The sequence below is a fragment of the Mustela nivalis genome (assembly GCF_964662115.1).
Source record: "Mustela nivalis genome assembly, chromosome: 1".
In the NCBI taxonomy this organism is placed as follows: Eukaryota; Metazoa; Chordata; class Mammalia; order Carnivora; family Mustelidae; genus Mustela; species Mustela nivalis.
The window spans coordinates 150,087,508-150,114,586 of record NC_139020.1 but is presented as its reverse complement, the minus strand read 5'-3'; the positions used below and the strand labels follow the sequence as shown (position 1 = coordinate 150,114,586).

Below are 27,079 nucleotides of genomic sequence, written 5' to 3'. Positions count from 1 at the left end.
CAGAGAAACACCAGTGAAAGACCTTTTATAAAATAACTGGCCTGTATTCTTTTTAAAAATAGACTTTATTTTTAGAGCAGTTTTCGATCTGCAGCAAGATGGAGTAGAAGGTATGGAGATTTTCCATATGCTGCCCAATCCCCCCTTGGTTCACAACCTTCTGGGGAGCTTCTTGAGTGAAATCTGACACTGAATGCAAGGGGAGGGGGCAGGGAGAGATGGAAGAAAGAAGCAGGCCTCTCCACTGGTGGGCAGCAGTTTTAACGGCAAAGAGAACTTACATACAAGGGCTTGTCTTGGGCAGCCTCGTTGGAACTCCACACTTGCCTGCCATGTCTTAAGTTTATGAAGAGGTCTAACATGGGCTTAGTCAAGTATACTGTAGAGGTATTCTCAACACCAACCACCTCACTATCTCAAGGCTGTGTCCTTGGAGTCTCTTCCAGGAGCAGAAGAGGCAAGACAAGGGAGTGAGTGAGTCACCTTCTGTGTTCAACTCACAGGCTAACAGGTAGTCACGTTTTTTGAGGACCTCCCCCAACACCCCTGCCACCGCATATGCACAGCCTTTCCCAATATCAAAATTCTGCACCAGAACAGCACATTTGTCACAATCAGTGAAGCTGCATTAACACATCATCACCCAAAGTCCCCAGCTTACATTAGGGCTCACTCCTGGTGGTGTACTTTGCATGAGTTTTGACAAATGTATGATAACACACATCCACCATTATAGTTTCTCTACCCTAAAAGTCATCTGTGCTGTGCCTATTAATCCCTGTGTCCCCCCAGTGCCTGGCAATCACCGACCCTTTGAGCACCCACCTTCATAGTTTTACCTTTTCCAGAAGATCATACAGTTGGAATCATAGAGTATGTACCCTTTTCATATTGGCTTCTTTCACTTAGTAAAATGCGTTTATGTTTCCTCGATGTCTGTTTATGGTAGGATAGCTCATTTCTTGTTAGTGCTGAATAATGTTCCATTTCTGGATAAATTATACAGTTTCTTTATCCATTCACTTACTGAAGGACATCTTGTTTGCTTCCAAGTCTTGGTGGTTATGAATAAAGCTCCTGTCAACATTTCTGTGCAGGTCTTTGTGTGGACATAAATTTTGCACTCATTTCAATAGATACTAACAAGTGCAATTGATTGTTGGATGGTATGGAAAGAGTATGTTGAGTTTGGTAAGACTGTCAAACTGTCTTTCAGAGTGGCTGCACCATTTTGCATTCTCACTAGCAGTGAATAAGAGTTCCTCTTGCTCCACATCCTTGTCAGCATTTGGTGTTTTCAGTATTTTGGATTTTGGCCATTCTACTAGTTGTATAGTGGCTTGCATTGTTTTGAACTGTATTCTTGAAAAATGTCAATGGCATAATGAGAAAACCTGAAGAACAGAAACGCTAAAAGATTAGAGGCCACTACATTGAGGAGACAAATTGATACAATATATGACCCTGGACAGCATCCTGTCCAGAGGGGTGGAAAATGTACATAGAAGACATTATTAGGATAGTTGACAAAACTGGAATAGGGAATTTAGATTAAATTCTTCTATTAACATGAAATTTCCTGGATTTGATCATTGTCTAGTTTTGTTTTTAGGACCTATAAACTGAAAGATTAAGGGTCACATGGGCTTAATATACGCAACCTCCCCGCAAATGATTCAGAAAAAAATATAAATATAAAGAAAGGAACTGGCATAATATTAGCTATTTGTGAATGTGGATCATGGATACATAGGAGTTGTTGTACTATCCTTGCAACTTTTCTGCAAATTATTTGGAAATAAAAGTATAAAGAACTAGGAAAATAACAGCTCTGTTTTAACACTCCATCTGTATCTTTTGAGGCACACATACAAGTTTCTTGATCATATTCTGAAGGGTAAAATCGCAGACTCAAGGTGTGTGCATCTTCAACTTGATCAGCTAAACAGCTTACAAAGTGCCACTGACATCCTTATTAATTCTATTTTTTCTTCCTCTCTCACTGAAATGTAAGGTCGTTGGCAGTGTTATCAAAGTGCAGGCCTTGGACCCTCAGCAGCAGCCTCACCAGGGTGCCGGTTAGAAATGCAAATCCTCAGACCCTCACCTCAGACTTGCTGAGTCAAAAACTCCGAGAGCACCGCCTAGAAATCTGTGCTTTCACGAGTCTTCAAAGTGATGAGAAAGTTTAAGCTGTGCTGTGATCGTTAGCGCCGCGCCTGGCTTGCAGACTGCCAGCTCCAAACAAATGAACAGTGGAGCCCGGGAGCTCGGGCTAGACCGTGCAGAACCAGAGGGGAGCGCAGCACCCCCTCGGCACCCTCCCGGAGCCGGGAGCTTCTCCCGGACCCCCCGCTGGGTGGGGACGGCCGGCAGGACGGGGCGGGCCGGAGGCTGGTATCCCCGCCTCCCAAGCCTGGGACTCGCCGCGTAGCTCAGTCCTCCGCCTTCCTTGCCTTCTCGTCTCCTTCCTTCCTTCCCTCCTTCCTTCCTTCCGCCGGGCGCGATGGAGTGGGGGAGCCGGGCGGCCGCGGCGCTGCTGGCGCTGCTGTGCGCGGGCTGTGTGCTGCGCTGCGGGCGCGCCCAGTACGAGCGCTACAGCTTCCGCAGCTTCCCGCGGGACGAGCTGATGCCGCTCGAGTCGGCCTACCGGCACGCGCTGGACCAATACAGCGGCGAGCACTGGGCGGAGAGCGTGGGCTACCTGGAGATCAGCCTGCGGCTGCACCGCCTGCTCCGCGACAGCGAGGCCTTCTGCCACCGCAACTGCAGCGCGGTGCCCCAGCCCGAGCCCGCCGCCGGCCTCGCCCACTACCCCGAGCTGCGCCTATTCGGGGGCCTGCTGCGCCGCGCGCACTGCCTCAAGCGCTGCAAGCAGGGCCTGCCAGCCTTCCGCCAGTCCCAGCCCAGCCGCGAAGTGCTGGCCGACTTCCAGCGCCGTGAACCCTACAAGTTCCTGCAGTTCGCCTACTTCAAGGCAAGTCGGCCCGTCCGGCCCCGCCCCCAGGCCCAGGCCCGGCCCCTTCCCCGCCCCCAGGCCTGGTCCCGCCCCTCCGCCTGGGGTGGCCTCGCACCGCCTTCCTCCGTGCAGTCCGCTCCCACCCAGCGTTGCCAAAGGACGCCTCCAGATCCTGTCCCCCGTTCTTCATCTTAGATAGAGATGAAAATGCTTATCTAGAAGGGTTATTCTGGGGCAGAGAATACGTACACAGAGCGTCAACCACCCAGCAGTGCCTGATAAATGTTACCTGTTATTTGAAAGACAGACTCCTCTTTTCTGTGCATACCGTTAAAACCCCCTTTTCTCAAATATGTGGCGACTTTCAGTAACAGAGGGGAAGAGGACCTGAGGTGCCGACTAGTTCCTTTTAAAGAAAAGGAAGTTGAGGCCTGGCCAGGGCCAGGGCTTGTCGGGAGCACACACCGGCCTGGAGGAGCAGAACTGTGCGCTGTGACTCATCAAGGTTGGCGCTCTCGGCCCTTTGATCTGGAATTTAACACAGTTGTCATACTCCTCTGTGGCTACTTAAACTCTGTGATTGCTGGCTAAAAATAGCCACAAATGGCAGTTCTTGATCCTTGGAGTCCTTTCTCTGCGGACCCTCAAGTTTTAAGAATGGGCTGAATGCCCTAACTGGATAAAGCGACTTTAACTTCGCGGATCGTTACAAGTTTTTGCCAAGAAAGCCCTCTCAAAGTCCAGTTTCTACTTTAGCTAATTGAAAATGATTTTTAAGGGAATATATTGTAGTCATTTTCATGACTACAAAAATAGATTCAGGGCGCATTCCAGACTCTGGAGGTAGAAGTTGTTTTGTTTTGTTTGAAACTTTGCTTTGAGTCTTTGTTTCTTTCTTTCTTTTTTTTTTTTTTTTTTTTTTTTTGCTTTTTGCTTTGAGTCTTTGGATTGCAAGATCTGTTTTTCATATTTCTGAAACAGAGCCACCTTAGGTTTCATTCATAAGAACAGTACAATAGCACAAAACCCCAAATAGGTGAAAAGCTGAGTTATTTCTGTGTTCATATCTTTATATAAAGTATCACTTTTGTTAATGTTTGTCCTGGCAATAAAAAAATAGTTTAAAATAAAACCGGGGGATAAGATTAATAAAGCTCCAGGACATTGGAAAATGATGGCTGGCTCTTAAAGGACTATGTTTTAACAAAAATAACTCCTTTAATTCTCTTTTTTTTTGCCTAGTTTTTGCCAGATACAGTCTGAACCAAATTTGAGTCATATAATCAAGGGGGAAATGTTTTATTTTTAAAAGTGGAGACTAGTAGAAGCTGATTCATCTACAGATGAATTTGAAACAAGTGATATAGGGAGGAGGGGAAGAGTATTTTACTTAATGTGACCGGAAGGCAAAGGTTTTCTCCTTCATGATGGTGGCCTCAAATATCAGGATGGTCACAGCTATTCTTCAAAACCTTTAACAGGTCTTGATATAATCACTTACTTAGAAGTCAGTGAAATACCATCTGTCTTGGTATTTTGAGATCTCCCAAAGGACAGGAAAGGTTCGAGATTTTATTAGGAAGCCAGGATCTTAGCTGCTTCAACAGAAAGTCACTGAAGAAGTGATTTGAGGTGGTGTCACTGTTGCCTTAACAATGTTTTTCTTGTCAATCTCGGTGTATGGGGTGGAGGAGGACATGATTGGAGGTATGCATATACACCCCCCCACACCCACCCCAGGCACCTACAGTCTGGAGGCTGGTGTGGGAGACAAAGCTGTCTGCTCCTGCTACACACTGAGGCCGATTTAGGAGTGGCTCATTTGGTAGGTGGCTGGGGTCCTCTCATGTAGGTGGCTTGTCTCTCTAGAGCACCTGGGAGGGTAGTCCCTTTCTCCAAAACTTGCCTGGGTTTCTGTCGGAGGCTTAGCTGCCAAGATGTAGCTCCATGTTCCAGAGGGCAGGGCCCAAGTTGAAGTGAATAAATAATTTATATATAAATATATAAATGTAAATTTGTATATTTATATATTATATATGATATATTTATACATATTTATATATATTTGATTATATATTTATATATTTTCTATATACTTATATTTATATACTTTTATATATTTATATATTATATATATTTCCAATATATTTATATGTTGGAAAATATTAGTATATTTTTTCCAGCAGAAAAGTTGTGATGTAGTCCCACTGGGTAATTGGAGGAATGTTGAAAAGTGGTTATTTACAAAGGCTAGTAATGGTGGGAGGTGACCCCCCCTCCCGGGGCCAAAAAAGGCTCAGGAGAGGACCGTTCCAGGAAGCAGGAAGGAGGGAGAGGGCCACCTCGAGAAGAGCTGTGACCTTCAGATAAGGGCCAGTAGTGGCCCAAGATGACTGAAGGGAGGGAGCGAGGAGATGAGTAACGCAACTTTACCCTCTTGCCTTCCTTCAGGCTTCCACTGGGGCTCCTCACTGGTGAACCCCACTGGAAGCTAGAGGGCAAGAGAGTGCAAGTCTTGATGGGCCATGGAAGTCACGGAACCCTCATCTGGAGCATCGTGTTGAAACACAGAGTTACTTGAAGGTTTTGCAAAAATCACTGCTCATCCTCCATTGAGCAGATCTCCCCTTTCTTTGTTGTACTCAGGCGAATAATCTTCCAAAAGCCATTGCTGCCGCTCACACCTTTCTACTGAAGCACCCTGATGACGAAATGATGAAGAGAAACATGGCGTATTACAAGAGCTTGCCCGATGCCGAGGACTACATTAAGGACTTGGAAACGAAGTCATACGAGGTATATTTGGGTTTTTATACTGCCAGCCAGTTGCAGTGTGAGTGGCTGCAGAAGCGGGTCTTGATGAATAGCTATTGACATCCCAGGACCTCTAATGATTTTTGGTGGCGTTGTTGAGTTTTATGACAATGGAAATGATTGACTTTTTAGCACAGTTGACCCATTTGAGAATGAGATTTTACATTCTATGAGGCACTTAAAGACGCATTTCCTTTAAATGCTGTATTTTAGAAATAAGGTCATTTGGGGGCACCTAGGTGGCTCAGTTAAGTGTCTGACTCTTGATTTCTGCTTAGGTCATGATCTCAAGGTTGTGAGATTGAGCCCCAGGTCAGACTTCTCTCTCAATGGGGAGTCTGGTTGGGATTCTCCCTCTCCCTTTATGCACCCTTCCACTCCTACTCTGTCTCCCTCTGTAAGGAGGGAGGGTTTTTTGTTTGTTTTTTTGTTTGTTTGTTTTTTAAGAAGGTCATTGGATCATTTAGTTTTAAGATAGAGGAATATACACATATCTTGGATATCATCCAAAAATGACCAGAAACACAAGAAACAGGAGCGTAAGTCTCCATTTCTGATGAAACTAGAAGACACATCTTTTTACACACACACACACACACACACAAATATATGTACTGAGGTGGAAAGGGAATCGAGGGTCTTGGAGGACTGACTTGACAGATTAGAGGGTACTGAAATCTATGCATCTGTGAAGGGGAGTCTGATGGGAATGAATGAGGAAGCATCTAACTCCTTTGAGCACTTACTGTTGTTCAGACCTACTGAGTTTGGTAGCCAGGGGCATGGGTACCTGGGAAGACTTAGGGCATGGTTAAAAAACAGAGGGATATGCGGGGTGCCTGGGTGGCTCAGTGGGTTAAAGCCTCTGCCTTCGGCTCGGGTCATGATCCCAGAGTCCTGGGATCGAGCCCCACATCGGGCTCTCTGCTCAGCAGGGAGCCTGCTTCCTCCTCTCTCTCTGCCTGCCTCTCTGCCTACTTGTGATCTCTGTCTGTCAAATAAATAAATAAAATCTTAAAAAAAAAAACAAAACCAGAGGGATATGTTGGAAGTATCCATGAGGAGCTGATAGATCCCAGCCAAGGACTGACTTTAGGGTCACCCGTCATGCAGCCAGACTGCAAGCTCACATTGTCATTGGTGGTGACCCTCACATACAGAGTACAGAGTCTTTTTTTTTTTAAATTTTTTACTTATTTATTTGACACAGAGAGAGAGAGAGATCACAAGCAGGCAGAGAGGCAGGCAGAGAGAGAGGGGGAAGCAAGCTCCCTGCCGAGCAGAGAGCCCGATGCGGGGCTCGACCCCAGGACCCTGAGACCATGACCTGAGCTGAAGGCAGAGGCTTAACCCATTGAGCCACCCAGGCGCCCCCAGAGTACAGAGTCTTGATCAGTTTTCCAGGGAAGCATTCTCCAAGCTCTTGTAGGACTCGTGAAATACCATGCTTGTCTACCCATGTCTGAGAGCCAGTCTGGGGAGAGCAGTGGGGGCCTCACAGCTGAGTCAGAGACTATCTGCTTCTTGGTTCTTAGCCTCATGCCTCAACCCCACTCTGCTATGCCTGATCCCTGACCCTCCAGCCCTTATAGATGGAGTCTCTAGAATAAATCTCCATTCTCTGGTGAGGAGCGCCTTTGGGAGGTATGATCCCTTGGGTGGACAGGTGGGTGTGCAAGGAAACCTGGGGCTCTAACAATGCTGTTCAGACTTTTGGCCCTGCTTTCTCTTCTGTGCCTAGCACCAGTCTCTGTGGTCGCTAGTGCCTGCAAATGCCGACAGGTGTATGACGTAGTGTAGTGCATGGTGGGGGCGGGTGGGGGGATCACTTCCCCCCCAGACCCTCCTCTGTGATAATTTGGCTTTCGGTCCTTGCAAAAGTTGTTGAAATGTCCTGTCTATTGCTGGCCCCTTTTTCATTCTCAGTTAAAAGGATTTCTGCCTTTGAACCTTTTTCACTGTGGTCTTCACTGGGCTTGGGGAGCAGAGCTGAGAGCTCGTGGTCAGTGCACTGCGTCTAACTGCAGGTGGGCTAGACCATTCTCTCCCTCTTCGGAGTCCTGCCGGGTGGGCTGGGGCTGCCCGACTGTGTGCCCAGGGCTTCCGCCTCCAGGTGTGGTTTGCTTCTTGCTGCCGCCCAGCGGTTCCTGCAGAGCCAGCTGCCTGGACTTGCTGCTTGTTTTCCCAGCCTCTGGGCATGCGGTTTGGTGCTCTGCCTGCCTTATTTCCGGGGGATGCTGCATGCTCAGGAGGTTCAGGGAGATCAGCCTCTCTATCTGACACGTGGTGCTTGGGGTTCAAGTCCGAGGGGTGGTCCTTAGACACCTCCATCCTGGAGCAGCTGAATAAGAACTCCAGGTGGAGCATGCGTGCTTATTTCCACAGGACCCCCCAGGTGAGCCGGGTCGTGCATGTACCTGAGATCTTTACTCATTTCTTGTGAGACCCAGCGGCTTCCTCAGCCCAGTTATTCATCTTTTATCTGGTCCAGTCAGCAATTAGCAGAAGTGTCTTGACGTTCCACCATCTGGCACATGCCTGCCCTCCCCAGGAATTAGTACTAAGGCTTGGCATTCCTATTTTATACTTAACTGTTGGGGGAAGGGTGTCTGCCGCCCACTGTCAAGCGTATATATCTCTTCTGTGTTTCAATTGTAAAAACCAGCTTTATTGACGTAGAACTTATTTAAAATTTATTGACTAATTTTAAGTGTATAATTCAATGAGTTTTGGTAAAGGTATGCGAGTGTGTGACTACCATCACAGTCACATCACAGAATATTTTCATCTCCCCTAAAATGTTCCCTCAGGCCCCTTTCCTATCACACCTTTGTCCCAACCCCTGACCTTTGGCAGCCAGTGCCCTAATTTCTGTCACTATAGTTTTTCTTGACTTGAATTTGATTTTATTATCAAGCACCTCCTACTTTTTGAATCAAATAAGAAGCATACCATTGCACGTAGGGTAGAAAAGCTAGATATAAGTCAGTTCCTGGGCGGCTTCCTATTCAATTTAGGGTCAGCGTGGTTTTTTGGGGACTAATGAGAGTGGAGCTCCACGATGGTCTGACTGCTCTCGGTTGGACGGCCCAGCACCTTCATGTCTGGGAGCTTCACCCCCTCTCCTTGCTTTCCAGAGCCTGTTCATCCGGGCTGTGCGGGCCTACAATGGTGAGAACTGGAGGACGTCCGTCACAGACATGGAGCTGGCCCTTCCTGATTTCTTCAAAGCCTTTTACGAGTGTCTCGCTGCCTGCGAGGGCTCCAGGGAGATCAAGGACTTCAAGGATTTCTATCTTTCCATCGCAGGTTGGTGGCAGGCCATATTCCACATGTAAATAGGACAGCTGTCTTGTGGCATCTGTGTGCCTTCCTGGCACACAGGAGGGACTCCGAGGACCCCCCCCCCCTTTTTTTTAAAGATTTTTATCTATTTATCTGAAAGAGAGAGAGAGAGCACAAGTAGGCTGAGTGGTAGACAGAGGCAGAGGGAGAAGCAGGCTCTCCGTTGAGCAAGGAGGGCCAATGTGGGACTTGATCCTGGCACCCTGGGATCATGACCTGAGCTGAAGGCAGACCCTTAACTGACTGAGCCAACCAGGTGTCCCTCTGAGGAGCTGTTGAGCTTCAGTATGAATGGTGGCTGGGGAAGTAATATGTAACCCACATGTCCAGCCTTTGATTTAGCAGGGGTTTCTGAAAAAAATCCCTGAGTACAATGTTCAGTCAAGCACAGGCTTGGAAAGGGGGTCCCGCAGATCAGCCCTGCCCGGTTACAGATCCCCTGCAGGCTTTTGAAAAAATAAAAATCGGTCTGAGAGCAATTCATGACTCACATTATATAAAATGTTACTAGTTTAGACACCCTTAAGGGTGCATTCCAGTGGTGTATAATACATGCGCGCTGACGTGCCCCTACCACCGCTGTCCATCTTAGCCTCTCATCATTTCATCTTCCCAAATGGATGTCCCATATCCATTCCACAGCAGCTCCCCTCCTTCCCTGACAGCCACCACTCCGCTTTCTGTCTCTGTGAATGGGACTACTCCGGGTACCCTGGAGAAGTAGAATCCTATAGCATTTGCCCTTTTGCGACTGGCTTATTTCACTTAGCATAATGTCCTCCAGCCTCAAAAATATTGTAGCAAATTGGTTGCCTTTTAAATCATCAGTAGGTTTTTCCTCTACATCTATTTTCTCCCCTTGGCTACTGAAAAACGAGATCATTGGCCCCTGAGAGATTCCCACAGTCTGGATTTTGCTGACTGTACCCCCTTGGTTCTCTATTCCCTGTATTTCTTATAACTTGGAAGCTGGATGGTGAGGCTTGATCAGGCTCAGGGTTGATTTTCTTTTTTTGTGGAGGTGGGGGCAGAAGACGGCTTCCTAGTTGGTGCTCAGTTCTCGTGTTCCTTCCCGCATCCCTTCATGCCTATGTCAGGAAGTACTTCCCACACTCAGACTGAAGGAGGGGTACGGAAAGAGTGCTTCCTTGGAGTTACCATGTTTTGACTATAGACAATTGCTAGAAAAAGTGACTTTATGTTCTAACTAGATGCCAGACCCTGTTCTATGCTCTTTATGGGTATTATTTTGAGTTTGCAACCCTATGAGAAAGGTACTAGCATTCTCCCCATTTTATAGCTGGGAAAGCTGAGGCCTAGAGAGGTTAAGTACTGTGCTTATTGTTCTCTGGGGAAGGGCTGGGATTTGAACCCAGGCAGTCTTGACTAGAGTCTTACCTCAGTGAAATCCTCTCACCTCACCTAAATTATACTTAATCTGGGACCTTATTATATTTTTAGAATAGGTAACATATATGCACATAGTATAAACTGTGAAAGACCACAGAAGGATACACTGTAAAAAATAAGTTTCCTTCTGTATAGTCAGGGTCCTGACTGGAGATAGATGGTGGACATACATAAGGATACCTCAATATGGATTTGTTCATAGAAATGTGGGTGAAAGTGAACCCCAAAGGGGGAAAATGGTACCCTTGGGCTACTAGTAGTGGAGTTATTATTTCCTAGGCTGAAGGGGAGGAAGGAGTTACAGACAGTTATTAGGAAGTCTTGCTTCTATCCACATCTCTTCTACCCATTCCACTCACCTCAAAGGTAACCATTTTTATTACCTTCCAGCTTATACCCCTATAAGGTTTTTTTTTTTCCTACAAAAATAAGCAAATATCAGTTTATCTTTGATCTACCGAAGATATATCTCTATATCTTTATATGTAGATAGATGGATAGTTGAGAAATTTTTTTTGTTTAAAATTTTTGTATTTTATTTTAAAATAATTTTTTTATTTTCAGTTTTATTTTGATTTTTTATTTTTAAGTAATCTAAACCTATAAAGAAGTAGCAAGAGTAGTACAAAGAACTCTCATAAGCTATTTATCCAGATTCACCAATTTTTCACACTGATTGTGCTACATTTACTTCATCATTCTCTCTGGATTTGTGTATGTAATTATTTTTATTACAGAACCACTTGAGAGTATGTTGCATACATCATGACCCTTTACCCCATAATACTTCAGTAAATTTCCTAAGAATAACAATATTCTGTATAAATCCACAATGCAATTATTAAATTCAGGCAACTTAATATTGGGACAATACTTTTATCTGATCCATAGTTTATATTCCAGTTTTGCCCCTTATTCCATAAATGCCCTCTAGCAACTTTTTCTTTCCTGGTACAGTCCAATCCAATATCATGTTTCCTATTTATTTGTCATTTTTCTTTAGTGTTCTTTAATCTGGAACAGTTCCTTGGCCTTTGTTTTTATGCCATTCATATTTTTTTAAGAATATAGGCTAGGAGTGGCTGGGTGGCTCAGTCGGTTAAGCATCTGCCCTCGGCTCAGGTCCTTCTCCCGGGGTTCTGGGATTGAGCCCCACACTGGACTCCCTACTCTGCAGTGAGCCTGCTTCTCCCTCTCACTCTACTGCCGCTCCCCTTGTTTGTGCTCTCTGTCAAATAAATAAGTCAAATCTTTAAAAAAATGGGTAAGAACATGGGCCAGTCACTTTATAGAATATTCCTCAGTATGAGTTCCTGTTATATTCAGGTTGTACACATTGGGCTGGAACATTACAGAAGTATGCTTCTCGGGGTATCCCATTCAGATGTGCATGGTACCTGTTTGCCCCTTACTGGTGACGTTGATTTTTAAGCATTTGGTTAAAATGTTTCCACTACCCAGCTTCTCAGCAATACTATATTATTTCCTTTTGATACTAATCAATAATTTGGGAAAAAAATACTTCATGATGAGGACAATTTGCTGTTCATCAAATTGTATTCATCCCCTCCCTTATGACCATACACATAGCAAATGAGCAGATATTGAGGATTCTTGCCTGATTTCTTTTTTCTCTATAAAGTTTGTATATATGTACATCTATTTCTCTGTATTTTTTGGTTTGCTTTTCTCACACTGAATAGGTACTATACTTTATACACTGTTCTGTTCTTTGTTTTTTTCACTTAGCAATATATCCTGGCTAGCACATAGAGAGAGTCATTCTTTTTGTTGTTGCTGACTACTCCACTGAGGGATGGGAGGAATGAGGCACCACAGTTTATTCAACTCTCTGATGGACATTTGGTTTGTGCCAATCTTCTACTATTACATGTAATACTTCAGTGGAGAACTTTAGGCCTTTTTTTTTTTTTTTTTTTTTTTTTGGCTAAGTGTGGAGGTGTGTTTTCAGAGTCAACATAAGTTGGATTGGTAGTTCAAAGAGAAAATGTCTTTGTAAATTATTTAGTATTTTAAGTTACCATGTTGTTTCCTAGCAAAAATGTGTGAGAGTACCTGTCATCTACAGTCTGGCCAACAAAATGTGTACCATCATCCTGGATCTTTTGCCGGTAGCTGCACAAACGGAGGAAAGGGAGGGGCCGTGGTTCATGTGGGAGGATTTTAGTGATCAGTCCTGAAAGCAGTGGAGGTAGTTTTCATTAGTTGTTGCGATCCACATTTTATTGGCACAACTAATCATAGGGCGCCAACCCAACTGCAGGGGAGGTTGGGAAATGTAGTCTTTGATGTCTTTCTCTATTATTATATTTAGGTCTACCTATTCTCTTTTAATGGCTTTTTAGATTCCTACTATTTGTATGTACCATATTTGATTAATCACCTGTTGATTGGCAGTCAGGTTATTTCCAGGTCTGCTTGTTGCAACAGTGCTTTTATGTGGCTGTGTCTAAAGAAACTTTCCTAGAAGTAGACTGCTGGGCAAGGATGAATACCCAACTTTTGTAGCAACATGGACGGGACTGGAAGAGATTAGGCTGAGTGAAATCAGTCAAGCAGAGAGAGTCAATTATCATATGGTTTCACTTATTTGTGGAGCATAACAAATATCATGGAGGACATGGGGAGTTAGAGAGGAGAAGGGAGTTGGGGGAAATTGGAAGGGGAGGTGAACCATGAGAGACTATGGACTCTGAAAAACAATCTGAGTGTTTTGAAGGGGTGGGGGGTGGGAGGTTGGGGGAGCTAGGTGGTGGGTATTATGGAGGGCATGTATTGCATGGAGCACTGGGTGTGGTGCATAAACAATGAATTCTGTTACGCTGAAAAGAAATTAAAAAAAAAAAAAAGAAGAAGTAGACTGCTGGGCCAACGGATATGTGCATTTTAACCTTTGATGCATTTTGCCAAATGGCTCTCCAAAAAATGTGTTCATATTTTGCTTCTACCGACAGAATAGGAGAGTATAAATTTCACCATCTTCTCCCTAACACTGGATGTTACCGAATTTTTAAAAGTTTACCCATTTAAATGACAGGCAGTAGCTACACTTATGGGGAACACAACAAAATACATAGATTTGTTGAATCACTATGTTGTATACCTGAAACTAACGTAACGTGTGTGTCAACCCTACTTCAACAAAACGGGATTTTTGTTGTTGTTTGCAAATTTAGCAATTTAAAATATTTTAGGTGGGATTGTGTTTCTTCATGACAAACGAGGTATATCTTTTCACAATGTGTCTTTGCCATTTTTATGATTTCTTTTCTGTGAACATCCTTTGGCCATTTTATATTGGGTGTTTGTCCTTTTTCTTACTGTTTTAGGGAAGTTTATGTATTGAGGATTTTAGCCCTTTCATCATAAGTGTTGCAAGTATTTTCCCCGTATCATCTTTACCTTTTACCTGGATCACCAAGTGGGGCAGAGGGAATACTGAGAGGCTGATGAATGTGCTGCTCTGAGAATTTGTGTGGCTTCTTTCAGATCATTACGTAGAGGTCCTGGAATGCAAACTACAGTGTGAAAAGAACCTCACGCCCGTTATAGGAGGCTACCCAGTGGAGAAATTTGTGGCCACCATGTATCATTACTTGCAGTTTGCTTATTATAAATGTAAGTAATTATCTTCTACCAGCTCTTAGGCAAGGTCCTTAATTCTCCTGAGACTCAGCTTCCCCATCTGTAAAAAACGGGGGTAACAACACTTACCTCTGGTTGTTGAGAGAATTTGTCAAGGTTGTGTTGACAGCCCTGGTGCCGTGCTTTGCACAGAAAGCCAGCCAGCAAGACCTGGTGATTCAGGGCACAGACCCTGGGGCCAGACCACCTCGGTTTATGTTTCCGCTTCATCACTTCCTAGCTTCTCCGTGCCTCAGTTTCCTCATCTGTAAATTGGAGATAATTGTTCTAACCTTGTGAGCTGATATGTGTAGAATTCTTAGGGTATTTGTACACTAGCACACGACCTTATCTCCTCCCTATCATCAGCCTTCCCTTCCAGACTGAGTTTTATTCCACTCTGTCCTTCTTGGGCCTGAAATTCGAGTTAATCTATCAGAACATTCCAAAGAGTCGAAGGGAGACAAATATAAGAGAAAGTTCGTCAGAGTTGAGACTTCAGAGTTTTTCTTTTTGCCCCTTCCTCCTCTCCCCATAACTGATGTTGTCTGAGTGGTGGGAACCTTGCGGTGGCAAGCACAGGAGGATCCTTCCCGTTCAGGGATAGGTGTCCTCGGGGACTCAGGGATATGCTGTCAAGGGACCAATGACCTTGGCTTCCACAGCCCTCTTTCCCAACTGTGGCTATTATGTTCTTTGTTGAGTTTCCTCTTCTTGCAATAGCCACCTGCCTTTTTATCTCCCTTCCTATCCTCTTCAGGACTGAAAGATGTGCCTCCTGCTGAAGGTTAGAAAAGGGACAAAAAAAAGAAAAGAAAGAAAAAAATTTTCTTCTATATGTGTGTGTGTTTGTATTTAACTTTGCTCATCAGGATTATTCCTGAGAAGACCCTGTAGCTGTCATTTACAACAGAGCTTTGTGAGTAGGGGAACTTGCCCCTTTCAGCAGTGAACCTGCTATTATGACACCTGAACCTCATCTAAGGATGCGATGAGATATCCTGAAATGTCCCTTGGTTGGGACGTTCCTTAGATCAACAGGAGGGTGAGGTGTGTCTTCAGCAGGTGTCCTTTCCCGTGCAGAGGCAGGGATATTTTATTTGCCACTGTAATCCTGGTACTAGGTAAAGGATTATTGAGCATAGAGGAGAGTAGTCTTATTCTTTTTGGTGAGGGGTGGGGTGGGGTGTAGAGAGTGAGCTGGGGTGGGGGTGAGGCAGAGGGAGAGAGAATCCTAAGCAGACTCCATGGTCAGCACAGAGCCTGATATGGGGTCTATCCTACCACCCCAAGATCATGACCTGAGCCGAAATCAAGAGTCAGATGCCCAAACGACCAAGCCACCCACACACCCCAAGTCTTATTTTATATAATCTAGGAACATGCTTTCACATGAGACACACCAAGCTCACGATGAGTCCCCAGCAAGTATTTATTTGGCTGCGTTCTAATGACAAGGGGACAGTTTTCTCCTAGACAGTGTTTTGCTTATGAAGAGCACTCTTTTTCAGTCTAAGTGATCAATTAGCACTTTCTTATGAAAAGACTTGTAGTATAGGCTTGTTACAGCAAAGTAAGCATCTCAGAGATGTGCAGAGAAACACCCAAAGCAGAGCACCCATTCCCATCTCCCCCACTTATCCCCACTTAGTATTAACTCTGTGTTTATATTCATCCATGCTTGGAAGAGCCCTATTTTAATGAGAATTATGGAAAGTCGTGTATATATATATATATATATATATATATATATATATATATATTTTATTTATTTGACAGACAGAGATCACAAGTAGGCAGAGAGGCAGGCAGAGAGAGAGGAGAAAGCAGGCTCCCCGCTGAGCAGAGAGCCCGATGCGGGGCTCGATCCCAGGACCCTGGGATCATGACCTGAGCCGAAGGCAGAGGCTTTAACCCACTGAGCCACCCAGGCGCCCCAGTCGTGTATATTTTAAAAACTTATTCTGGAAAATGTAAAGTGTACCTTAGAGATGATGGTATAATGAACTGTATAGTATGCCCATCATCCAGCTTGATCTTTTGTCAACACTTTGCCAGTCTGGGATTTATAGTTTAAAAGTTTTCTGTTGGGACGCCTGGGTGGCACAGTTAGTTAAGCAGCTGCCTTTGACTCAGGTCATGATCCCGGGTCCTGGTATTGAACCCTGAGTTGGGCTCCCTGCTCAGCGGGGAGTCAGCTTCTCCCTCTCCCTCTATCCCTCCCCCTGCTCATTCTCTCTTTCTCTCTCAGATAAATAAGATCTTTTAAAAAAAGAAATAAAAGTTTTCTGTGGATGAAAACACAAGCTACTGTTGTTGTTTGATAAGCTGGTGTTTTTATTTCATTTTCCTGAAAACCTGTTTTGGCACCTTCCTGAGCAGAGTCCACCATGTTGGACTCTGAAAGGGAAAGAATCCAGCAGGTGTTCTAATCCTCTGAGCAGGGCGTGGCTCTGCCTGTGCAAAGCCAGAGCACTAGGCCTTTAGAAGTGTTCCAGATACATCCAGGCTCTAGCAGCACACTTTTCCTTGGAATCCTCACACGCTCTGAAGATTGCCCTGCCTATCAGAGATGGTGGCTGTGACCTGTAGATACCTATGGACCAAAACCTCTAGCTCTACCCGCTGCTCCATGGGAGATTTTTGCTTTCTGGGTTTATAAGTGAACAGTATGAGTAAGATACACTTCTTGAAACTAGCTTCTTGAAAGTCAGCCCTGTTGCGAACTCTTTTGAGATTATCTACCACACTCAATTTTTTGAGCACAGGTGTTATTTATGCTTGAAGCCCAGCCCGGGAGGCCGTGAAATAAGTACCTTTCCCCACCTTGCAGACCTTGTGAATAACCCGCGCCCTGAAGTCGTGGGTTTTTAGGGTCGTTGTTACAGGAGACAGCCACTGGGTGGCACAATTTATTCATACCCACGTTTTGGTTACTCGGGCTAACTAGAGCTTTAAAATTGGAGGGTCATGTGCCAGGATAAATACCCAAGGGCTTGCGGCTAATCACCTCTTTCCCCTTGCCCCCCACCTCCAAAACAAATCCCAACGCCTGCAGATCCCCTGTGCTCAAAGTGCTGTCATAGGTGGGGCGAGTCTAAGGAGACGTCGATACCGGGTGACTTCACCTCGCTTCCAGCCCAGAAGGCCCACCATCCTTTGCGTCTTCTAGGTTTAGGCTAGCTGTAGGAGGGCTGCGTGGATCTGGGGATTATGGTGCCATCCAGGTGGGACCCAGGCATCTCTTCCCTACATCCCTCAGACCCAGGACAGTCCAGCGGACTCAGCCTTCCCCGCTCAGGTCAGTGGAGCCTGAAGTAGAACATAGTAGACATTTCGGCAAAGGCATCTACCTAATGAGAAATCCCATGTTTCAGAACCACTCCCGGCTGCTGTGGAGACCCAGTCTGTGCCTGGCCCACCCAGGGATGGCTCTGGCGGGTCACAGGCTTTCCCAAGGAGGGGCTGTGGAGAAGGGGCTTGCCCGTGGATGTTTTTTTAGGAAGCCAGTGCGGCTGAGGGGAACTTCAGGGCACGGTTTGCTGATTTCCTGCGCCTCTTTTCTCCCCGGCCTCAGTGAACGACCTGAAGAACGCGGCCCCCTGCGCGGTCAGCTACCTGCTCTTTGACCACGACGACAAGGTCATGCGGCAGAACCTGGTGTATTACCAGTACCACAGGGACAAGTGGGGCCTCGCAGATGAGCATTTCCAGCCCAGACCAGTAGGTGGCGGGGCGCGGGGCACCACGTTTGCGGGCCTCTTCCTTCTCACGTTAGGCGACTGCTTTGCCTCTTAGGGGAAAGCATTATTATAGAAATGAAGGGGAACCCCTTTTTTCTGGGTGGGTTTTTGTGGTCTTTTAACATTTTACTGCTCTATTCTGATTCCTAAGTCAGTAAAAACTACAAATGTCAAACATTACAAAATAGTTTTACTTAGAAAATGTAATTCCTTCAAAATCCCACACTTTTTCTTTACTCTCTGCCTTATAGCTATGCATTTACTCGTGGTATACAGCTTGTATATACAGCTCTACCCGCTGCTCCACGGGAGATCTTTGCTTTCTGGGTTTATAAGTGAACAGTATGAGTAAGATATACTTCTTGAAACTAGCTTCTTGAAAGTCAGCCCTGTTGCGAACTCTTTTGACATTATCTGCCACACTCAACTTTTTGAGCACAGGTGTTATTTATGCTTGAAGCCCTGCCCGGGAGGCCGTGAAATAAGTACCTTTCCCCACCTTGCAGACCTTGTGAATAACCCGCGCCCTGAAGTCGTGGGTTTTTAGGGTTGTTGTATTTATTTATTTTTGTATTTATTTATTTTTACAGAAACAGGGTCACACTTTACCTGCTGTTGTGCAACTTGCTTTGTCTTTCCAAGAATTCATCAGAAACGTTTTCCATATCACACTTACATACCTACTTATTTTTTAACACCTCCAAGATAGATTCCTTTATGGATGGACCATCACTTAATTCATTTGATGGACAAGCTCAGCTTTCCATGTGTTTGTTTTCAGGGAACTCCACAGATTATATATTACTTTTAAAAGATCTTTTCTAGTTGGTCTTTGCCCTAAACTTGTATTTCCCTTGGGATTTTTATATGCTGTCCCAGTTTGCCATACACACCTCATGCCCTGGCCAACATAGACACACACACACACACACACACACACACACACACACACACTCGCTCTCTCTTTCTGTCTCACTCTCTCACTAACTTGGGGTTGGCCTTTCTTTTTCAATTGAGATATGGTTTACATACAGTAAACTTCATGCTTTTGAAATGTACAGTTTAGTGGTTTCTAGTAGAGTCACAGAGTTTTACAGCCATGACCATTGTCCAATTTTAAACATTTTTATCACCCTCCCAAAAAGTTCATACCCTGTCTCCCCCTTCCTCCAGTTCTGACATCAAAAGGTTTGGTCATAGAAACTATTCTGTGTTTGTGTCTGAACAGGAAGCCGTTCAGTTCTTTAATGTGACTACACTCCAGAAAGAGCTGTATGACTTTGCGAAGGAAAATATAATGGATGATGATGAGGTAAGTTTTCATGTTGAGCGCATGTCTGGCTAAGAGAAAATATTACTCACATCTTTGCAGAAATCACTGGAAGGCCAAGCCATCCCTGAAAGAGAAGGGAACCTTGAGAAATACAATTTCTGTGGGCGTTTTAATGAAAGAGCATTGGAGGAGGGATCACAGCTTTCTAGGAAACCCAGGTCATACATAGCACCACATTTCCTGAAGGTGAATATGGAGGAACCTATCATTGAAGTCATCCAGTGATAATTTTTTAACTTTATAAAAATGCAGTGGATTTTCAATGACTCAGCGCTCCAAACACACTTGGAAAGCCTCATCCCAGTTTTTCTGGGTTATGATTATTATCTTTTTCTTTTTTTTCTTTTTGTAAATTTAGTACTTGCTGTGAGTCATTTTCTCATTCTCTGAGATTGCTTGAAATTCCTGATTCTCATTCAGCTGCCTCCTTTTTTCCTTTTTTTAAAGTTTTTATTTAAGTAATCTCTATTCCCAGTGTGGGGTTTGAACTCATGACCCCGAGATCAAGAGTCACATGCTCTCTGACTGAGCCAGCTGAGTGCCCCACAGCTGACTCCTTTTTTTGACAAAGACTCCACTGCTGATGGAGGAGTCATTTTGGGGTGGGGCAGCCTACTCACAGAAAAATCCTCATTATGGGGGGTATTTAGAGAGATGTGTTTGCAACAAACCAGAGCATGCTTCCTAAGGCAGTGAGGGACTTGCTGGCCTGACCCTCACTTCATAGACAAAGAGCTGGGGGAGAGGAAAGTTCTGTGAGCTCAGGGCCTCTGGGTCTTCTCTTTCCACTGCCCTGGTTTTTGGTGGAGCACTTTGAAATAAGTTATGATCACGGAATTTGCTTTCCATGCACAAATTTGCGTGGGGTGGACCCATCACTGGCAGGCACTAAATTCCCCAGAGCTCTGGCTTTCCATCTATAAAATGGGACTAACAATGTTGACCTCACAGGGTTGGGAAAATGAAGTATCACACTGCATGTGGAAAGGCTTTATAGACTAGGAAGTGATCACTGTGTCCTGAGTCCTAGGTTGGGTTAAGAAGCAGAGCCTGACATAAGGTCACAAGGACGCTGCAAAGGAAGGAGTGCTGGGTACACACAAGCAAGGCTGGATGCTCTAGTTTGGAGAGTGGGGAAAAATATATTTATAAAAAGGAAGAGCTGAGTTCCTAATGGTCCAGAGCAAACCACTCTTGATACTTTGAGATATATACTTCCAATGTTTTCTATATATTTTCTGATATCTATTTATAATGAACCCAACTGTAATAGATATCCTGGATTTTCCATTTGAAATTGTAATATGAGAAGTTTCCCTCGTGATGTTTTTCTAGAACACCTTTATTGGGATACTATTCACACACCATAAAGTACAAAATATAGTGGTTTTAGTATATGTGCAAAGTTGTGTATCCATCACTAAGAATTTTAAGGCATTTTCATTATCCCAAAAAGAAATCCCAAACCTGTTAGTAGTCATTCCCATTCCTTCTCCTCTGTCTATCCCTTTCCCATCTCTGTCCCCAGCCTCTGGCTCTATGGATTTACCTGTTCTGGACATTTCATATAAATAGAATCTTATGGTAGGTGGTCTTTTGCAATTGGCTTCTTTCCCTGAGCATAATGTTTTCAAGGTTCAACCATCTTGTAATATATATTGTGTTACATGTAAAATTCCTTTTTATTGCTGAATAATATACCACTTTGTGGATATACCACATTTTGTTTACGTGTTCCTCTGTTGACGGACAGTTGCACTGGGTTGTTTCCACTTCCTGACTATTTTGAATAATGATGCTATGAACATTTGTGCACATGTTTTTGTTTGGACAAAAGTTTTAAATTCTCTTATATATGTGGAAGTGGAATTGCTGGGTCAGATAGTGCTCTGTAGTTAGTTAAATTGTTGAGGAATTCCCAGACTGTTTTCCAAAGTGGGTGCACAATTTTACATTCCCACCAGCAGTGTATGACATTTCCAACTTGCCACATCTTTGTCAGCACTTCTTGGTGTTTGTCTTTTTTATTATAGCCATTCTAGTGGGTGTGAAATAGTACTTCATGGCGGTTTTGATTTTAATTTCCCTAATGACTAATGATGTTGAGCATTTTTTCATAAGCTTATTAGTCATTTGTATATCTTCTTTAGAGAGATGTCTAGTCTATTCAGATTCTTTGTCCATTTTTTAATTGGGATACTTGTCTTTTTATTGTTCAGTTGTAAGTGTTCTTTATATATTCTGGTTATAAGTCCTCCATCAGATATATGAATTGCAAATATTTTCTTGCAGTCTGTGGGTTGTCTTTTTCATTTTCTTAATGGTGTCTTGAAGCATAAATGTTTTAAATTTTAATGAGATCCAATGTATCTGGTTGAAACTGCATCTTGAAATTGAACGTGTAAGTCTTCCAACTTCATTCTTCTTCTAGGTTGATTTGACTATTATGGGTCCCTTGCATTTCCATATGAATTACAGTATCAGCTTGCCAATTTCTTTTTTCTTTTTTGCATGTGTTTTTGGTGTCGATATCTAAGAAACTCTCACTTAATCCAAGATCATGAAAATTTACTCCTCTTTTTTAAAGATTTTTATTAAAAAAGTTCTACAATCTATTTGACTTCATTTTACATATCATGTGAGGTAGGAGTGCAATTTCATTCTTTTACATATTGATATCCAGTTGTCCCAGCACCATTTGTTGAAAAGATTTTCTTTTCCATTTAATTGTCTTGGTACCCTTGTAGGAAATCAACTGACCATAAATGTAAGGGTTTATATCTGGACTCTCAATTCTAATCCATTGATCCATATTTCTATCTTTATGCCAGTACCAGGCTGTCTTGAATACTGTAGCTTTGAACTGCATCCTGAAATTGAAAATGTGAGTCTTCCAACTTCATTCTTCTTCTAGGTTGTTTTGGCTATTCTGGGTCCTTGCATTTCCATAGGAATTATAGCATCAGCTTGCTAATTTCTTTCTTTCTTTTCTTTTTAAAGATTTTATTTATTTATTTGATACAGAGAGAGAGAGAAAAAGAAAAAACCACAAGCAGAAGGAGTGGCAGGCAGATGGAGAAGCAGGCTCCCCACTGAGCAGGGAGCCAGATGTGGGATTTTATCCCATGACCTTGGGATCATGACCTGAGCCGAAGGCAGACGCTTAACCTACTGAGCCACTCAGGCACCCCTGCTTGCCAATTTCTGCAAAAGGCTGCCGGGATTTTTTGGTAGGAATTGTGCTAAATCTGAAGATCCTTTATTTATTTATTTTTTTATCCTTTAGATAGTATTGACATCTAAACAGTAATAAATCTTCTGATCCATTAACATGGGATGTCTTTCCACTACTGGAGGTTTTCTCTGATTTTCTTCAGTAATGTTTTCTTAATTTTCATTATTCTTGATTCTGTTGCAAATGGAATTTTTTCTAATTTTTCTTTTCAGTTGTTCATTGCTAGTATGTAGAAATACAATTGATTTTTGTGTATCGATATTGCAATTCTGCAAATTTGTTGAATTGTTTACTCTAATAGTTGTGTGTGTGTGTGTGCATGCACATGCAGGTGTGTGTGTGTGTGTGTCTGTGTTTCTTAGGAGTTTCTACATGAAACATGGGTTTCATGTTACCTATGAATAGAGGTGATTTTACTTCTTCTCTTCCAATCTGGATCACTTTTGTTTATTTTTCTTTGCTAATTTCCCTAACTAAAACCTCCACTAATATGTCAAATAGAAGTGGGGAGAGTGGACATCCTTGTTTTGTTCCCAGTCTTAGAAGAAAAACATTCTGTGTTAGCATTAAGAATGTTGCTAGCTGTGTGTTTTTTTGGTAGGTGCCCTTTGTCAGGTTGAGAAAGTTCCCCTTCTCTTCCTAGTTTGTCAAGTATTTTTAACATGAAGTGGTGTTGAATTTTGTCATTTGCTGTCTTCTGCGCCTACTGAGAGGATTGTGTGTGTTTTTGTAACCTTGTTAATGTTTATTATAAACATGACTTTTTAATGACTAATATTCCCAGGTATCAGTTTTTTTTTTTTAAGTAAAGCTTTTTGTTTTTGCAGGCTTTTAGGTTGCTTCCAACTTTTTTCTCTCACAAATAACATAGCTATCACTAAATTGGTTACTTCTTTTCTGGTCATTTCCTTAGGATAAATTCCCATGGGTGGAATTCCTGGGTCTAGGGCTATGAACATTTTGAATGCTTTTGATGTACAAAGACAATATATTTAGAAAAAAGCATAGATATTAGAACAAGAGAATTTTTATGATATTCAGAAATGCTCTGTCATGTCACAGATGAGGTGATAAATTCAGAAAGGTGGAGTGACTTGCTCAAAGTTACACAGCTAGTTGGTAATCACCTGTTGAACACCAGGCTTATTCTGGACTTTAAAACTAGTATTCTTGGATTTGACACAGTCAAGATAAACAAAAGGAATCTGTCAGAGGTCCTGGAAGAAATTAACTTATTAATCAAAGCTTTAGAATTGTGAAAGAATTAATCCATCTCTAAAGAACAAGCTATTTTCTTTTCTAGATATCAAATTATGGCAAGTAATTATTTAAAACAAAGTATCATCAATACAATAAAATTCCCAATTTAATCTTTAAAATTTCCAAAGGACAAAATACGACATTGAAACAAAACATCAATACTATTTAGCTACTGAAGTTAGGGCATTCTCCTTTATTATTATCTTCCTGGGGTTGAAATGTGTTGTAAGAGCTCCTGAAAGTTCACACAACACTAGTTAAAAATTTTGCAGACGCTTATTACGGTTTCAGAAACTTTGTAAAGCAGGCTGAAATAGGTGCTTCAAGTTTCAGGTTCTGATGGTTGTTTGATTTGGGAATGTCTAAGAGAAATAGATGATAATTTACAGGAGCGATTTGTTGAGGGAGTGCTCTCAGGTAGGAGAGAAGCGAGGGGTTAAGGGAAGGAGCCACGGAGATGTATGGTCTCAGCTGGAGTCAAGCTTAGCCTGATCCCACAGGAGTTCTGGAGCATGGATTGTACCACAGAGCTCTTTCTGCATTTTACAGGCAGCTTATCCTTCTGTCCTTGTTTGTTGGCAGCCCAGAGGGGTTGGTGTCTAAGCTTCCAGGTGGGGCTGCTCCTTTTATTCAAGATCAGTTGTCCAGAAAAGGGGCAGCTATCAGCCATCAGTAATCGACATTTCCAACAGCTGGGGAATGGGTGCATTCCCCAAGCAGATCTGAGGTAGGCTCTTGGTGCCTCCATTCTAACAAGGCACAGAGGGGGTTGTGTTTCTTTCATCTGTATTGTCTTGGGTACTTATTAGTGAGCTAAGAGCAGACAATACCATCATCCCCATGTCACAGCAGCCACACAGCAGGAAACAGTAACTCTGGAGACAGCTGTCAGGGCCATACATACAATCCTTCTACTGTGTTTTCCTTTTGGGATCCAGAAAGCAACCAAAGAGCATCATTTTTTCTTTTTTAAAAGATTTCATTTATTTATTTGAGACAGAGTAAAGCGAGCGAGCGAGAGAGAAAGAGAGCCAGGTGGAAGGAGAAGCAGGCTCCTCGCTGAGCAGGGAGCCTCACACGGGACTCGATCTAGGACTCTATCCCAGGACTCTGCGATCATGACCTGAGCCAAAGGCAGACGCTTAACCCACTGAGCCTCCAGACACCCCAGAACATCGTTTTTTCAATCAGTAGTCTTCCATTTCCATAACTTCAGTTTCTAATCTCAGGCATGACAAGGTAGATGTATTTGGTAAAAATAATAAGATTCCCTTTAGTGTCTCGTGTACTTGGGAGATTTCCTAACTATCCTCAGATGCTGATATTTTTCTAATGGGAAGTGTGTTAAAATATCAGATAGAGCAAATAGGCCGGGATGGTGACTTGGCCCGAGATGGTGACTTCTGTGAAGGAGGCCAAGCTTTTGCAGGGGTGGTTGGTATGATTGGGGCTGACCCTCATGGGAGCAGGACTTGGCCTGTTTGGTGGTTCACTCATTCTTGGCAGTTAAGAGAATGTGTGGCATCAGCTGGGCCCAGATGTGTTGTGGGAGAGAAATCAATGCGGACAAGGAGATCAGAAAGTATGCTGGGCTATTCCAGGTTGAGGCTTAAGGCTGATTGCTGAAGGAGGGAGCAGGTGGGCTCCTAGTCCTGACATTGGGCAAGTGGGTCCCACTGTACCCAGGAGACTGTCTTGTAAAGGGAGTGACTGCTTGAGCACACCAGCACTGCTCACGAATTCTCTCCATCATTCTTCCGTTAGCAGGTTTCCCACCTTCGGCGTGCCACATTCCGGGGGAGAAAAAGCAACCCAGGTGCTGGTCCTGGAGAAGCTCAGGTCTGCTGATCAAGGCAGAAGGGGAACAGATAGAGAGTATTCCTGTGGAATAACTGCTAAGGGTTTGGGGGTGCCCAGAAGAGGGGGCACTAAGCAGGTCTTTAAGCAGGTGGCTGGATTGCCCGCTTCCCACGGGCCATCCGTGGGGGTTCCAGAGCTCGTGACTCCACGTTCACATGGAGGGGAAGCCACATCCCTCCCAGGGGGACGTCAGGTCCTCTGGGCGCAAGGGCAGTGGAGAAGGGCTGCTCCAGCCCACACAGGCAGCCAGCAGGGGCATCTTAGAGACAGTCTCTGCTTACCAGCACTTTTATTTTTATTTTTTAAGATGTTTATTTATTTATTTGACACAGAGAGAGAGAGTAGAGGAAGCAGCAGGCAGAGGGAGAAGGAGAAGCAGGTTTCCCACAGAGCAGGGAGCCCAAGGCGGGGCTCGATCCCAGGATGCTGGGATCATGTCCTGAGCGAAAGCAGATGCTTAATGCCTGAGCCACCCAGGCACGTCATTACTGGCATTTTTAAAGTCAGGTAGCTCACCTAACACTAGTGTCCTATTGTCTCTTACAGGGAGAGGTTCTGGAATATGTGGATGACCTCTTGGAGCTGGAGGAGACTGGCTAGTCCACAGCAGAGAGATGCCTCTCGATGTTCAGGAGACCCAGATTCTTTGTCTTCTTTACCCCAGTAGCCCATGTTGTTGATACCTCAAAGCCTTCTCTTTGCTCTGTGAAGTGAAAGGGAAGCCTCAGCTCTCACTACATACAATAAGGGGTGAGCCTGCCTTTCCTATGCTGCCTCCCCATGGTCTGCCTCCCCACGGCCGGCCCACATCCACACCTATCTCCCTCCCTATCTTCAAACCTGCCTTGCTCATGTTCACGCCCACCTTTCTCACCATTTTCGTTGGAAGGACAGTCTTCCATTTTTTTCCCCCCAGAAAAATCACCATTATTTTTTAAATAAGAAAAGTATTCCTAAAATTAAGTGATTGTGAAGACCTGCTTAGGGTTTTCGCTTTTCCAGATTTTGTACTCCTTTATCCCCATGCCCTGATCCAGAAAAGATAAGCGGACGACAATGGCCAAATTCCTCCACGCCCCCTGACAGCCTACACATGGTCTGACCTGCACCATTTCCGGCCCTCACTGAAAGACAGTTTGGGTAGATAGTGCAGGCTACAGAAATAGGGCTTTTGCTCAACACTTCTGCCTCTCCGAAGTCTTACAATGGTTGGTTGGTCCCCATTGGGGAAAATAGTCAGTTACAAGTCTCAAAGTTCCAAATGGAAGAAAGCAGAGGGAGTCTAGTTTCATTCATTCTTTCAATAAATATTTATTGAGCACCTGCCTACATGCTAGAGATTGACCTGGGCACTGGAAATGCTGTACAGAATGACAGAAAAAAAAAAAACCCAAAACCAAACCCTGCCCTCTGGAGTCTACATTCTATAAGGAGAGACAGACAACAAATAAATAAGAATAAATATATACAACCTA

The 27,079-nt window shown here is 43.8% G+C and overlaps 1 protein-coding gene and 1 long non-coding RNA gene across 3 annotated transcripts; one reads left to right on the top strand and one right to left on the bottom strand.

The window, feature by feature from the left end:
* Window positions 1-49: 49 nt before the first annotated feature.
* Window positions 50-2,329, bottom strand: LOC309862416. The gene is made up of 2 exons (XR_014310514.1): window positions 2,108-2,329; window positions 50-1,394 (listed from the first exon to the last, which is right to left on the bottom strand). It is a non-coding gene; the product is annotated as an uncharacterized lncRNA (long non-coding RNA).
* On the top strand, window positions 1,393-27,079 carry CRTAP (cartilage associated protein). Of its 2 annotated transcripts, XM_082726097.1 has the most exons (7): window positions 1,393-2,977; window positions 5,606-5,755; window positions 8,911-9,082; window positions 14,039-14,167; window positions 17,751-17,896; window positions 19,145-19,228; window positions 26,151-27,079. In XM_082726097.1, exons 1-7 carry the CDS (start codon window positions 2,507-2,509, stop codon window positions 26,202-26,204), a joined length of 1,206 nt encoding a protein of 401 aa, XP_082582223.1. In that variant the 5' UTR covers window positions 1,393-2,506; the 3' UTR covers window positions 26,205-27,079. The 2 variants fall into 2 exon arrangements, with proteins under 2 accessions (XP_082582223.1, XP_082582224.1); XM_082726098.1 differs by lacking the exon at window positions 14,039-14,167.